A 15,446-nucleotide genomic window follows, 5' to 3' on the forward strand; every position below is an offset into this window, starting at 1 on the left:
GAAATAAGAAATACATTCTTTTTCATTTCAGAAATAAGTGATGTTTGCTTTAACTCCTTCTCTTGTATACTTTGATTGAATCACATAAAGAAAAAATTCACATGGCCTAAGACCAAAGACTAAAAATTTAAAGCCAAGTAAGGTTTCACAAAAACAGGAACAACTAAAGACTGCACTATAAAAGATGCCCTTTTTCATGGCAGAAATCCCATTAGTCACTGATTCCAGTACCAAAACCAAACCAAAACAACAACAAAAAAGAATCAAAAAGTCATGGTCAGCTAACATTCATTCCTCTACTGTTAACATACACAAAAAGGGGGAGAGATGTGATAAAGTAGATTTGCGGCTACATTTAAGAAGAGATTTGTTCAGTTTTGCTTAAACACACCCAGTTTCATAGTTTCTCAGCTAAGAGAAACCCTGCCTTTATAAGAGTAACACTCCAACACAAATCTCTGGGTCTCTCAGATGCAAGCTGCTTCATATTTGGGTTGGTGACCTCTTTGACTAAAGCACAATCACTGCTGAAGTCCAAGTGCTGATAAAAGGCAAAGGATGCTGCCATGACAGTATTCTCATAGAGCATCAGGTGTTGGCTTTCAAGAGCATGGAGGAGCATGAGTAAGTCTTAAAATTTATTATTTAACTAATAAATAAATAAATAAACAACATGAGTTTCACATTGTTATCCCAGTGGGATCCTCTGGGGCAAATTCTTTCTTAAGTTATATTATGGCAAGATTATTTCCATTCACTGGAGCCAAAACATTTCAATGCTTTTAATATCTTCTTCACATTGCTAAAGATTTAACCAAATAAAGAAGAAGACAAAGATGAGTGTGGTTTAATGGGTCTGCATGTGCCCAATGTGTCTAAAAAATACTTTATAAAATAGGAAATTAGATTCTTTGCCTAGTGTCATTTATTATTTAAAAATTATTAAATATTTCTCCCTGTCATTCTTCTTTTTTTTAATACAAGCTGACCTGCAAGTCAACCACTTGGATATGGAAGTAGAGCTCAGATTAAAGCTACTATAAGAAGAAGAAAGAAACCATGACTGTTACATGATGCTGAATAAATATTACCCATAGCCACAAATCATTCAGATGCATTTGCTAGTAAAATATTTCTGAAATTATTACTTTTAATGTACTGTATTTCCAAGTCTTTTCCAGAAAAGTATTTAAGCACATGCCTAACTTGAAGCACATGAAAAATCCCATTGATTTAAGTGCGCTTAATCACATCCCCGAAGTCCCACACATTCTTCAGCACACCGCTGCATCTGGATTTTTTACAATAATCAAATGAGTAGAAACCAAATGTATGTTCAGCGTAAACTACACTTTTCATGTGAAAATGTAGACTTAGTTATTTAATAGGCATGAAGGCACTGGGTATTTAGCCTTGCAAAATGAAAAAGCTAGAGAAGATTGATTTACTGTCATGTTGCTGAATATTTTTTTTCATTACAAAACCCTGACCTCTTTTTACTGAAGAAAAAAGTATTTCTGAACATGCTAACTTCACCTGGACACCGTCAAAATCAGAAGCCTAAGCTGATGTACAATCTCTGTGCTAAGCAAATTTGTATTTGCATTTTGCATACACAGATAGGACAGACTTTTGGAAATTTTTTGAGTAATTCTAAGTTAAAATTCAATATTAAAATCAATTAGAAGTATAGCATTTAAAAATTTGGTATTATAAATGCTTGAACAAATATCATACAAGCAAAATCCATCTGCAGAGCTTGGAGTGTATCTGTCAGATTCTGATGATTTAATCTAAAAAAGCACCATTTATAGAGAGATATGATACTTCTACTAGACTGACTCATATGTTCCAAATCTTATGGATGCATGCATAGATACAAACCTTTTCTTAGGTGTACAGGTCCTTGTGGAGGACTCAAAGCAGATCTAAACTGACCCAGTTTTCAGGCCTTGAAGACCATTTTTTCCACCTGCAAATTTTTGCCATTATTTTTTTCTAGTGGTGTTATAGAAGTCACCTCTGATATCTGTATCACATCAGGGCTGTAGCATCACTAGTGACAGAGAATTTCATGCTCCAGGAACCCTGGAGACCCCTGTGCAGAACATGGTATCAACCTTGAGGAAAGTTCATGTAGCTTATGGCAGTGGCAATTTTCCCAAGTAGTTCTAACCCTAAAATTCTAGTCTGGGGCCTCTCTGGAGCCAGAAATATCAGCCATAACAAACTATATAGTAGCTATGTGTCAGTCCTTGACAGCAGTCCAAGGACAGTATGTGACAACAGAACATTTTCTTTTATTGGTTTTCCTTGTTATTAAATAAAGCCCATACAGTGACTTTCCATTTAAAATTCTGATACTGACATGATAACATCCAGAATACAGGCAGAGAGCTGAACCAGAGGAAACATGTCAGGAGCATTTCCGCTTGCCAACCCTTTTTCTCATCCCATCTTGCAAGTTTACAAGCCATGGATATTATTCTGTAGAATTCTCCTGATACATTTTTAAGAGATTGCCTACTTAGGTTTTAAAAAAACGTACTTTCAAATTGGAATTTTAATCAACTCAGAAAAAATGCACATTTCTATTACATGTATGTCAACAGTGAAGATTTGTATCTTTCATGCCAAACTATTTCTCCAATGATATGCAATTCATACAACACACAAGTCCACTCAGTTTATTCTGCATGTCAAAATGCACTAATTGGTTCTGAGTACTGTCTCATTTGGTCTGTCCCATTTGGAAAATGACAGAAATAAAATATATATAAAACTATTAATGTAGTTTGAAAAAAGCGCCTTCAAATTTAACAGTGGTGGATTATTGTATAGAAATGACAGAATGCTGAAGTGGTAGAGGACAAAGGAAAGACCAAGAAATGTGTGTGTTCATAGAAGTCCTTATGTTGTATGTAAAGGTCTTGCAGCTGAGAGAGAACAACACTGATGTTTCTACCTCAAACTCCTATTAGATTAGAGACAAGGAATTACTTTATTCTAGATCTACTGTAATTCAAAATGGATGATAATTTTGGATCCTCTATGGCAAGCAACCTCTCTGTGCCAGTTACTGTAACTGTAGAAAGGAGGTAGTAAAATACCTAAGCAGTTCACACAAATACTTTGAAATAAACCTTCAAAAAGACAGGCTGGTTTTATATTGCTTTCTATTACAGCTGACTTGAAGTTGTGGCATTTTTCTTCAATGACTGACTTTAATCAAAAGCAAATAATCATTCATTAAGGAAACTATTTTTTTCCTTAAGAAATCCATCATTTCTTCACTTACCTATCTTAAATGTTCTTTGCTTTCATAACTGAAGTATTTGTGTATACTACCAGAAGCTAGATGAGATAACTTTCAGACATCTCTTTTAAGCAACATCACTAACCTGAGAAGATGAATTGCCTGTAATATTCCAAGTCCTACAAATACTGATATAACAGAGACAAGAACCACAACATGCTACGCTGCAATGAAGAACAGTGAAACAAAGCATTTTAAAATTCAGTTAAAGAGTTTAAACTAATTTTCATTTCTTTGCAATGAGCTCCAGCCAAAGTGCTAGCAGGCTGCCCACCCCAGAGGTGGGGAAGATTAAATGCTGCAGGTACAGGGCTTGTGCAACAGAGAAGTAGCTGCAGCTGAAAATTGATCTGCAAAGGGATCACATCTGAGAGCTTCACACATTAAAACAGAACAAAAATGGGGAATCAACACTGTCCAAAAAAGGTTGCCAGGGATCGTCCATCTGCAAGTGGGCCATAAATGCAAGTAACAGATATAACAGTCTGCACAGTCTGATAAAAAACAAATAACTTACCCAGGGCACAAGAGGGATGATTGTCCAAATGTCACAAAAATAAAAACCTGTTCATTCACGTTTAGCTTCACATCTGCTAGTGTCCTGCCCTACAGCACTGCAATCTATTGTTTAATTCTAGGTTAAAATGAAGTAATCTAAATATGCAGGCTGTTATATAAAAGGGCCAGGGGATGAAATTACACCAGTTTCTAATAAGGCCCTTTGAAACCCTAAACTAGCAAGTTAGCAGCCAAATTGTTCTTCTTCTACTAATACAGACTGAACAGAAAGTGATGACTAAAAGAGACAAAATAAAGAGTGCAAACCTGTAGTTCTCAAAATCCTAAGCACGTCTGCTATACTGAAGCACACCAGAGGACTATTTAGGTGCTAAAAAATTATCATTTTAGTTACCATCTCCAAGACCAGTCTTGAAAAATGTTTGTTCTCCCTATTGCTAGACTCTTCATAAATACAAGATCTGTAAAATTTCCTTCTCTTCCATTGTAAAACAAACAGAACTTTTAACATAGTCTTACATGGTCCATGTAAGACCAGTTTATGTGGTTTTAAGTATTCTTTCACTTGGTAAGTAGCAGCCTGCACCTGGTGACAGATCTCACACCAGAACACGAAAAGGACCATTTGGTTATTTTCTTCTGTCTGTGCAGTACATGTCTCACTATTTTCCTCTTTTTCACTCAGAATACGATTTACTGAGCCTTTCCATAAATTAAAAGAAAATTCCATGCACGGATGTACTAATATATTTTGCATGTGAATTGGAAATAAAAAGAGAGTTGTGAGCTTTTTTGGACACACACCCACCCTAGAAAGTACAGTAGCATGATAGGCGTCATCCCAGACTGCTCCATGCCAGCTGCAAGGATCCACTGGATCTCAGCTGCACCTGAGGGATCCCAGCTCACCTCTGCATCAGCTTGTAAATTGCATCATTTTCCTGCTGGTCTCCATAATAGAGCTATTCACCTATTCATTTGTGAGTAAAGACAGGAAAGCCAAAGCATAATAAATTCTATTCTGATTCTGACTCTTTTTCTCTCTGAATGATCTTGATTAAGTTGATTCCCTCACCTCTGCCACCCAGGAGAAGGCAAAAGAAAGAGAGCACAAGCAGTTTCCTAGTACAGAGGCTCTACAGCACAACAATTAGGCAAGTTGACTGACTTCTGGTCAGAAATAGGAAAAACAAATAAATTACTGACATAATATAATAAATTATATATATACATCTAATCAAGCTGGTATCTCAGAAAACAGCAGCTGCTCAATTCAGTCAAACACAACTCTTCAGAGGCTCTGAGAACAGGGGAGCACAGATTTCTGAAGCAGTGTGTGGTCATGCAGTCATTGCTCTGAGACAAAAGGGGAAGAATTTATTTCTCATATGGCAACAGGGATGCTGTGAAATTGCTCATAGGCATGGTCATATAAATTTCACCAAACTGATATACTTTCAGGATAGGAATCACAGAACCAATCATTTCTTACTGGTGTATTTTTTTGAGTTAAAATAATAATAGTGATCTCAAACTTATGGAGAAGACTCTAGAGTATATCATGCTTCAAGAGGATGAGCTATTCTCAAAAGTTAGAATAATTTCCTTTATTTAAATAAGAACTTGAAAATTAATCTTGTTCACTGTACCAAGGAACTGTGCCTGGCTTCTTTTCCCAGTGATAAAAGATTCTTTAACGGAATGCCCAGGGAAATTAATCTAATAAAGGAATCTTTCTCTCACATCATGCAAAAGCAAACACCTTCTAACCCATCTCAGCTGCAGAGAAAGGCAGTCTTTAATGTAACCAAGGACTAGACTATTTAAAGCCAAGTACCAGCACAGGTCTGAGCACAGGTCTTGCACTCATTCTTATTCACACCATCTAATACACATGCAACAGAAGCTAGATCCTCATGCTCCATGAATTTTCATGATCTAAATGTTATGCATTTAGCTCTCAAAATAAATTTTGAGGCTGGGATGAAGTACTTATGCTCCCTGAACACATCAAGAATTAGAAATCCTGCCTGATGGGCAGAAACCGCCCAGAGCTAACCAGTACAAAACACATTAACCAGCAGGGAACACCACAGCTACACTTCAAGCAGATACATCTGATGCCTTCTTAGAGTCTGAACCACCAAAGAAAGCCTCCTGCTTCCTGGGATCTCTAGCTCACAGACATGCCCTGTGGCTTTTAAGGAACTAAGCCAAAGACGCTATTTTCTTTTTTGAAACTTGGCTGAGAGAGGAGTTTAACCATGATATAACAGTCCTTTTCCCAGGACAGAGCCTAAGCTCTTGGTGAGATTTTACTCTCAGTGCCCACCTGGTTAAAGGGAGTGATGAAATGGCTCTCCCACCCATTACCTTCAAGTTCTGACAATGCTAGTGAACAGTAAGAAGAATAAACCTGTCTTGAATCATGATTTTCTGTGACACCAGCATAAGGAGAGCAAATCTTACCTTCATATGCAACACAGCACAGATTTCACCCCAATTTGCAATCTGTAGACCATTTTCACATGTAGCATAAAGCTATGTAGAAATTAAGAGAAATACTACAGAGATTATACTATGATGGGGTAGTGAAATTGCTTCTAAAATACACATTTATCAGGCATCCAGGGTTGCAAAAACATTTTAACTACTATGGAAAGATGTTTTTGCAGTAAGCTAAACTGGCTCATCTACTTTCTATTAATAACCACACCATGAATACTCCACAGAAAAATTGTTTCACTTACTGCAAGAGATGAACTTCTGCCTAATCTTTTATGACCTTTATAAAACTTTATTAAATTATGAAGCCATGTAGCTTTTACAGGCTCTAAAGTTTTGCTTGGGAACACTTTAAATACATAAATATGTGCAGCTGTCCCAAGTAGTGCCACCATGGGGACTTAAGACACTGTTAAGACTTTCCAGTCCTGTACCATTTAAAATCGGCAATAAAACTCTAGTCCAAGATAAAGTCTCAGATAGGAGCTACCCAGCCAGGAGCAAAGTACTCCTTATTAAAGAAAATTACTGACATTTTAGAAATACATGCAACTCTTCCCACTTCCTTGCATTTGTGTTACTCATAAAAGTCTCTAAATATATATATATATATATATATGTTCAAACTGGTTTATTGCATGGATAACCTCCTTCAGCAAGTCAGAAATAGAAATACTAAATCCCTCTGTTCATCTTTAGTACACTAAGTCCAAGATGAGAATAATAGGGATCATGGTACTGGTAGAATGTGTCCCTATTGTGACCAGTAAGAAACAGCAGAAAATTAAGATGCTAAAAAGCCCAATACATTGGATGGCAAGCCCAGATAGCTTTGTATTTGCTCAGAGCCTGCTGTCTCATCAGAACTGCAGTCTGGTGGTGAGGAGGTCTGGAGATTATATCCTTAAAGGCAAGGAAAAAGGAGAAGAACACCATTTTTCCCAGAAATGTAATCAGTGACAAGAATCTCCCTCCAACATGGAACAGGGGGACAGACTACCATTTCTCACAATCCCCTTGAAATCTAAGAGAATCCTGAAAAAGTTAATTTATGTCATCTGCCACAGTCTGACCATTTGAAGTATTTTGTTTCTAGCTTTGGTAACCCTTGATTTGGAAAAACTGACAGACCACTGTGGCTATACATTTATTGCAATTATTTGAACAAGGCATACCACTGTGCACGTTTCTAATATTTTATTCTTCCAATATAGCTTAATTATATCCCTCCAACAATTGTAGTTCCATAAAATCTTATATCACAACAATCTTGTTCCTTCCAACAGGGAAAAAGATTAAAACCACTCATTTAATACACAAACTAAAAGGTTTAGAACTAGGAGCTCAGTAGATTTCCCCAGACCTTACTATAATTTTCAAATCCAAAGTAAAATCCTTTCACACAACTTGGTTGAACAAGGTTCAATTTATTCCATTCAATTTAACAACATTTGTACTTACTGACTGTTCACTTAGATCCTGAGAGTCTTCCATTGAGGTTATTCACCTTTCTTTTCCTCCACAAGAAGAAATTATCTTCCTTCCAATTTACAGCTCAGTAGTCTAAATTAAAAGAGAAGATTAAAAAATTACATGTTAGTCCATAGTCCTTACTTCTAAGGCAAATCTGCAATAAACAAACACCCTAACTGAGGTTGTGGTTTCATTAAAACCCGAAGCAAAATTCCCACATGAAGCCTAATTTCATGTAAAGTGCTTCTACACCTTCAGTATTCTTTTGGGAGCTACCTAAACTACACCAACAGAAACAGGAACTTTTCTTTGACTCCTTCAAGAGAAAAGATAGATCTGAAAATAAACCAATAAAGAAGCTAAGATCTTGAATACAGGCAGCTGTTTAAGTAGTCAACAAATGATAACCCCTGAGAAAATGGCTTAGAAAGACAGTTATAGAACAGAACTGCTTAATACACATTTAATGATAACCTCTTAGCCATTAAGTGTCTGGCAGAAAAATAGGTTATTATGCAATTATCAGCATGAAGTCCCCTCTCTAAGGTTCATTAAATTCCTTTAGGATTAAATTAAATACACAAAGTGGTTTATAACAAGCAGGTCCCTACAAAGGGTTAAATGATGGACATTATCCTAATTATCTGCTGTCTATGCCTTCTCAAATAGGGTGAATCATTCTCATTAAATATGGACATCTTCAATAGGAAAATTCTATTTTCCAGGAGTTCTGCCTGCGAATGATCATAGTAACCCTAACTATAAAGCCACATGATTATATTACATTCTCCATTCTCAGAAAAGGTCTATTTTGGAGTTATGCAAATTTGCATAATTTAGAATTTCAAAAAAGTTACAAGGATATTTCATATATGTAATAATAATATTATTAATCAAAGTTGATGTTACATTAAAAAAATCAATATGTAAACACATATGATAAGGAACCCAAACATCATGGATTTGCTTATCAATATTAGCTAGATTTGTTTGACAAGAGGGCACCACAAGGAATTACCTGGGACTATGCTCTGTAACACAAATATATCATGGATCTGTTTTAAATTCTGACCAGCAAGCACTAATAAATATAGCCAAGGATAAACCATGTACAGCTGTACTGTACAGAGTATTTGAAAGGAACTAGAGCCATGGAACCTGTGTGGAACAAGCCATGGAATCCATGTGTTCTCACCCACTGTCCTGCATTGCCCTGTATTGTAAATATCTCCTCTCTTAATCTCAAGTGCCACTTACTTGCCATACCTCCACTTACTCCCCAAAACGTAACTCCCAAAAATTCATTTTGTTTTGCATTAGATACTTTCTGCAACACACATAAATGCACAGCCCCAGTCTACTTTGCTTTCAAGTCTCACCTGGATTTTTCCTGCCACCAAATGACAGCCTCCTGTCTTTCTTCCCTCTTACCTAAGTTTCAAAATTATTCTCATTCACATTTCATTTTTATTTTTGCCATTCATTTTAAATTTTGCCATGATGTTACATAGGAAAAGACAAATTGCAAGAAAATCATGTTGCATGTGTTTCACCATATGATGCAGCTGAAAATAATTCCTGTTTTTCAAAATGGTTTTAATCTCCTCTCAATTTCAGAGGCATCCAAGATATCGATATCTTTCCCCACAATGCCTTCACCAAAACTGTAATCGCTTCCAATAATTTTTTGGTCAATGTGGTGCCCACACTCCTGTATTTGTAAATATCTTCTCCAGTCTTTGTTCAATGAAGCTAAAAGGGGAATTGAAGGGCTTCTTTAAAACATCCACTGTAGGAAAATTTCAGAAAGGAGAACAATGGCTATTTTAAGAGAAAGCAGCTCTACATGGCATTGACTGCAGCAGTCTCAGTCAAAGGAGGCAACTGCAAACAGAGATGAATTTTTACAACTGATACTAAAATATTCCATTAATAACTTAAACATAAAATTTCCTTTGATTTAATTAAAACTTTGTAGTGAGTTCATGTTATTGCACTGGTAAGACTGCCTGCAGAAAAAAATGGTCAAAATACAAAATTTGTAACAAATTATTTGACTAGTTTCTAAGTATACTGACTGAGAAGTCAGTACCTGGCTTGCATTCAAATAGTAAATGCTCTAATTCTCTCGGTCACTGAAGGTGGCAGATACTTCACTTTCTGTATAAAACTCAACTATAACTCAACTACAGAGCTATACCACAACAGATAGACCCGTGTTTCTTTCCCTGTTGAAGGATGCTTAATCAAAGCACACTGAGATCAACAGATGGATTTCACATTTTTCCAAAAAAAGACAGTGTATCAAAATTTTAAATACATTTTAAATACATTTAAATATATTTTAAATACAATGACCCAAATCCAGCAGGAGTTTTACTACCAAGAACTGCCAATGATTCACCCACAGTATGTGTTATGTCCCAAAATTCAGGTGGGTGCATTCACTGGAATACTTCATTAAATAAGCCACGTGTATTAGTCATCTTTTACAAAAGACAAACCTTCATGAATTTTCAGTTACTTTACTGAATTGCAAGGCAAAGACAAGCTTTTAAAAATCTTTTCAGAAATACACTATATGTTAAATATATTGTTTGCACAAACATGTTAAATTATAAGTTTCCAGGGCACTGCTGTTCATCTTCACACTGCCTCAAAATTCAGAAGTTCTTACTGAAAATGGAAGTTTTTAAAATAAAATTCGGAAATAATATTTTATCAGTATTATTCTACCTATCAACAGCTAAATCCTGCTGTATTCTGAGCCCAGTTAAAGTGGCTGATTATAACCAACTGCTAACACAAAGATTTTTATAATGGCAGTTATGCCAATTGCACTTAGACCAAATCCTTTAGGGTTTAGTTTTATAAATTTGTAAAAGGGGAGAAAAACCATTAGAGAAGTCAGTGATTTAAATAAGACCAACATTACTCCCTAATAAAGATATAAAATTAAAGGATAATAGTAACCTCGTGCTGTTTTATGAGGCAATAATCCAGTTACCAATTCAACCTTGTAGTTTATTCCATCAAGAGAACCAGATTAAAAACAGAGGGAGGGAGGGCACTCTTATCCCTATTCCATTGCAAGTGTTTCTAACTGGGTTGAAATATTTTTAAAACTGTTGTTAAAAGTCTTAAACTCACAGACAAGCCAGAATGAAGAAAAATGCCTGTTTCTCCTCTTCATCCACTCCTTGCAGATGTGGCTTTAAAACTGATGAAGTGTTTTATGCCCCCAGATAAAAATTTTACCTTTCTAAGAAATGTCTTAATTAGGAGGATTCCTGACTTTCCTCATCAACAAATGCATTTAAATCTAATTTTTTATTTATTTGTTTTTATCTGGGGGAATAAAACACTTCATCAAATTTAAACTGCAACTTCCAGGACTTGACTATGAGGAGAAACATGTGTTTCCTTCCAGAGATACACACATAAGTTAAAGAAAATAAACTACTTGAGGATCTGCTGCACACTGCTTTATAGATGACTGGAAGTGCAATGCAATTTCATTTTCTATGGGAATGTCTACTATGATCCTGTGCTGCAACTTCCACAAGCTCAAGACAAAATGTGAAGCTTGGGGATGCACAGGTAAAAACCAGCCCTAAAGCACTTGACATTTCCCAAGAGTATCTCAGAGGCTGCTTCAGGCCCTCCAGTTGGCCAGATGGGGATATGGATCTCCAAGAAGAATCCACCATCTGGAAGAGGAGTTTGGCCATCAGACAAAAAAGCTCTCCATTTCACTTCAACACAAAAACTTGGGAAGAACTCTTCGGCCACTAGGAATTGGTCTTCTGAAATGAAATTCAGGGGAAGCATTATTTCTACCACATTTTTTTCACATTATAACTGTCTTGGGCACATTTTTACATTCTTTTTATTCTGTTTTATCTAAAGAATACCTGCTTCTACTGAGGTTATATCATGTGATGCTCCCTAGTTCTTCCGAGGTTGTACCATGTGATGCTCTGGCAATATAGTTCAGAAATTTCATGATCCCAGACAAATATACTATATTGTTTCACACATTTTGAAACATGCTGGTAATAAACCTAGCAGAAGGATGCTGTTGTGGTTTACACAATTCATTCAGCCACAAAGAATACATTTCTGTCACAGCCACACGTTGGGAGTCAAAATGTTAAGAAGTGGTCACAAACAGAGCAATTTCTCATTTTCTAGTGTTCTACTTCAGAAACCTGTGATAGTACTAGTACTTAGTGCTGATAGCTGCCACTGAATTAATGCAGGATGTGAACCAGTAATTGAGGATAGGCTCCAGGGCTCAAACTCTCAGTCTCTCAGGCAAGTCTCACTTTGGGTTTGCACCATTCCTATAGAACATCTGAGTAGAATAAAGCACATTTAAAGCACTGTGAAAGATTATGAAAGGCAGGTAAAGAGAAAATTACTTTAGAATCAGTACAGGAAACTAGTGCATATGCACTGCAATTTCATTAAGTTAGATTATTTCATGCTATTTGTTTCCCATGAAACTAATTTCTTTGAAGGAACAGGGGAAAAGGTATGGGCAGTAACAAACAGGCACTGCCTAATATTCAGTAATTTCTCACCTAAGAAAACATCCTTCTGGTTGTTTGTATGCCTATCATAGGAAGTCTCGTGAAAAAGATAAAATATAACCTAGATTAAAAGGAAACCAAATGCTGATTTATTAGAACTTCAACTTTGTCTGCCAAACAAACCCATCCTGAAAGTATGACCTTGTCAGGGACGTGTACACTTTCCTGAGGAAAACCAGCAGGTGAATAGAAATATATCCAGAATTTCTAAATTATTTTAATTCTCAGATTTTTTCTTCTCTCATTCCAGAAGGATTCTTGCCAAAAGCAGAAATGGCTCAGGAATTTTGCATATGTATTTAGGTTTAGCTGAGGCCCTTTCCTTAGCTGGTGTCTACTATCTGATATCAATATACGTGAAATGAGCCTCCTGAAAAAACTCCTATTTCATTATAGAAACAAATCTTGTTCCACAGACTAGAGAATTAATGGGAATATAGTCTTTCCCTTGCTCTTCATCTAATATTTTTCCCCTTTCTTGGGCCCTCCTCTATAGAGGGTTAAATATTGTTGCCTTTGGATCAGTTTGATTTCAGTCCCGTTTTAGCTTGCTGAGGATGAGAATTTTACCCTCAGTGAAGTTTTAGAGCATTCTGGAACCCTTTGTAGCACATCTAGTTCCCATTTCTATATTAGTGACTTCCAAAAAACTGAGCTCCTTCATCACCCAGAGCCCTTGGTGTGTGGTGGAGAGGACACCAAGCCTTAACATCATGTACCTCCGATTTTAGCTCCAGACATTTCCAGCAAGCCCTGATGGAATGAAATAGTCTTCCCTGGGTTTTGTGTTCTGCTGAGCACCTGCCTACATCAATCTGCATCTGCAGATGCATTACTTAAACAGAGAAGATATTCTGAATAATCTTAATTATGCTGGGATTTCACAGAACTACCCATGCAACTTAACATGGATGAATACCCTATTTTAGCCACATACACTGCTGCAAACAGGGAAGGAATATAGCAGGAATTTCTAGGATGAGCTGAAAAGCAAATGGACCCATCCAGCTGCTTTCTCTACAAATAGCCCTCACTTTCACAGTAAATACTTGGGTGAAAGTGTACTGGTAACTTGGAGGGGGCTGTGCAGGGCACCCTTTAGGGCTCATTCAGCATCCTCATCCCAGCACATATCCAGCATGGATGTGCATAAGAACATGCTTATGTCTAAACTGGGTATACAGTATATATTCTAATGTATATAGAAACAGTGCTTCTGAAATTAATAAGCTTCAAGGTGTGATGCCAGACATTACTAGATTTTGAGTCTTGTTACGATCCCTGCAGGAGAAGAAATAGTGCTGTTCCTGCTAACAAAACATTTCTTTTCAGATCTTAGGTTAGGATGCACGTTAAGAACAGGCATGGGATCTTCAACATCCACCACACATTTACAGTTCTGAGCTCATCTAGTTTCCTTCTACCTTCTCCCTCTCCTGAAAACCCACATCTGCAATTGTGACATAATTTGTTATTTCCATCTTCCTTTATGAGTATGTGAATGCACGCCAGACATTAAATATAGTAATCAAAACAGACACAATTCATGTCACCAAACCACAATACACTGAAAACTCCTCAAAATTCACATCAAATTATTGACTTTCATGCAACTCACTATACATTTGTTAGACACAGTCTTGCAGATTCTGCATGGTCTTAAATGAATATTTGTATAATTGTTAGTTTAGTGTAATTTGCTTCCTTGAACTGAATTTAATAAAGGGTGGCATTGCTTTTGTAGCATTTGTGGACAATTTATTCAAGAAAAATTAAGCTGATATTGCCACTCTGCATCAGGCACTTCCAACTTAGAAACAAGTCACACCACCACAAAACTATTTGGTACCAGTCAAAAGCAGGCACCAAGACAAAAAAAAAAAAAAAAGCAGAGCAACACAGACCATGATGTCCCTGCATCAGTTAGATATGCAAACCAGGTAAGAAATAGAAAGGGTCTAGGACAGATCTGCCTGCTGATATTACCACCATACAACAAAAAAAATGGGGAACACAGAAATACTTCCTTGCAAACAGCAAACAACTGCAAGCACTGAATCTCATTTACTATAGTTTTGTAACAGAATATGTCAGTGCAGCATTTATCTTTTGCAGCTCTGGGTGCCAATTTCAGAGGTACCCCCACTCTTCCTATCCCTCCTATCCCATACCTGTGTAACAAATAAGAAGGACTAACTTTGAGATTTTCAGAATATAGAATTATAAACTCAGCAATACCTCCCTTATCCTAGCAATGCACGACACACTGTGAAATTGCTAAGACTGAGACCAGAGCTACAAATCCCCTGATACTTGGGGGCTTCCCACCTGTGAGAGACCACTCATGGTTAGATAAGGTATGCAGCTACACAGACTTCATCTATCTCATTCCAAATTAATCAATTACAGAATTTTCCAGATAAAAATGGATAAAAAAAATGCTGACACTGTTTCTGGCCTCAATTTATAAACAAATCTAATCTAGAATCCCACTGTGTTCCCCTAAAATCAAGAGAAAAGAAGGGTGGCTCCCAGGGAAAAGAAACAAAACCCAAACAAGTAATGTGGAGATGCCACAGATAGAAGCATACCCTTTTAAATTTTTTAATTAAAATTTTTGTTTTATTTTCCTACTAGCTGGCCATTTCAATGTTTCGAACTAGATTTTTTTAGGGAGAAAAACTTTGGTTTTTACTACACTATACTAGTGTATTTTGCTTAACTTCTGAGACAATTTTCCTCTCTTTTTTTTGTAGAAAATGGCTGTGAACAAACCTAAGAAAACGTTTCAATTATTTATAAATATGCCATTGAAAACAGAAAGAAAAAGGTTATACTTGTTTAGCCAGAATATTTAAAGTTGTACTATCAACTTGAAAATATTAATTATTTCTTATTCCCTCTATCTAAAAACATGTCAAATGTACCTTTTACATATTAAAAACCCTCAAAAACCTTGTGACACAAAAATAAGCATAATATAACAATAAAGGTTATTTCTAAAACGGAAACATTTTAGAATTTAGGAGAACCTAAAA

The 15,446-nt window shown here is 36.3% G+C and overlaps 1 protein-coding gene across 8 annotated transcripts in view; it reads right to left on the reverse strand.

Annotated features, from left to right (window-relative positions):
- Window positions 1-15,446, reverse strand: part of EYA4 (EYA transcriptional coactivator and phosphatase 4) — a 137,146-nt gene that overhangs the window by 111,417 nt on the left and 10,283 nt on the right. For all 8 annotated transcript variants that reach the window (XM_088161765.1, XM_088161767.1, XM_088161770.1 and 5 more), the window contains exon 2: window positions 7,802-7,903. In XM_088161765.1, coding sequence (XP_088017891.1) covers window positions 7,802-7,834 — 33 coding nt within the window. In that variant the 5' untranslated portion in view covers window positions 7,835-7,903. The remainder of the gene's footprint in view (window positions 1-7,801; window positions 7,904-15,446) is intronic.

Source organism: Sturnus vulgaris, chromosome 3 (assembly GCF_052056855.1).
Source record: "Sturnus vulgaris isolate bStuVul1 chromosome 3, bStuVul1.hap1, whole genome shotgun sequence".
NCBI classification, from domain to species: Eukaryota; Metazoa; Chordata; class Aves; order Passeriformes; family Sturnidae; genus Sturnus; species Sturnus vulgaris.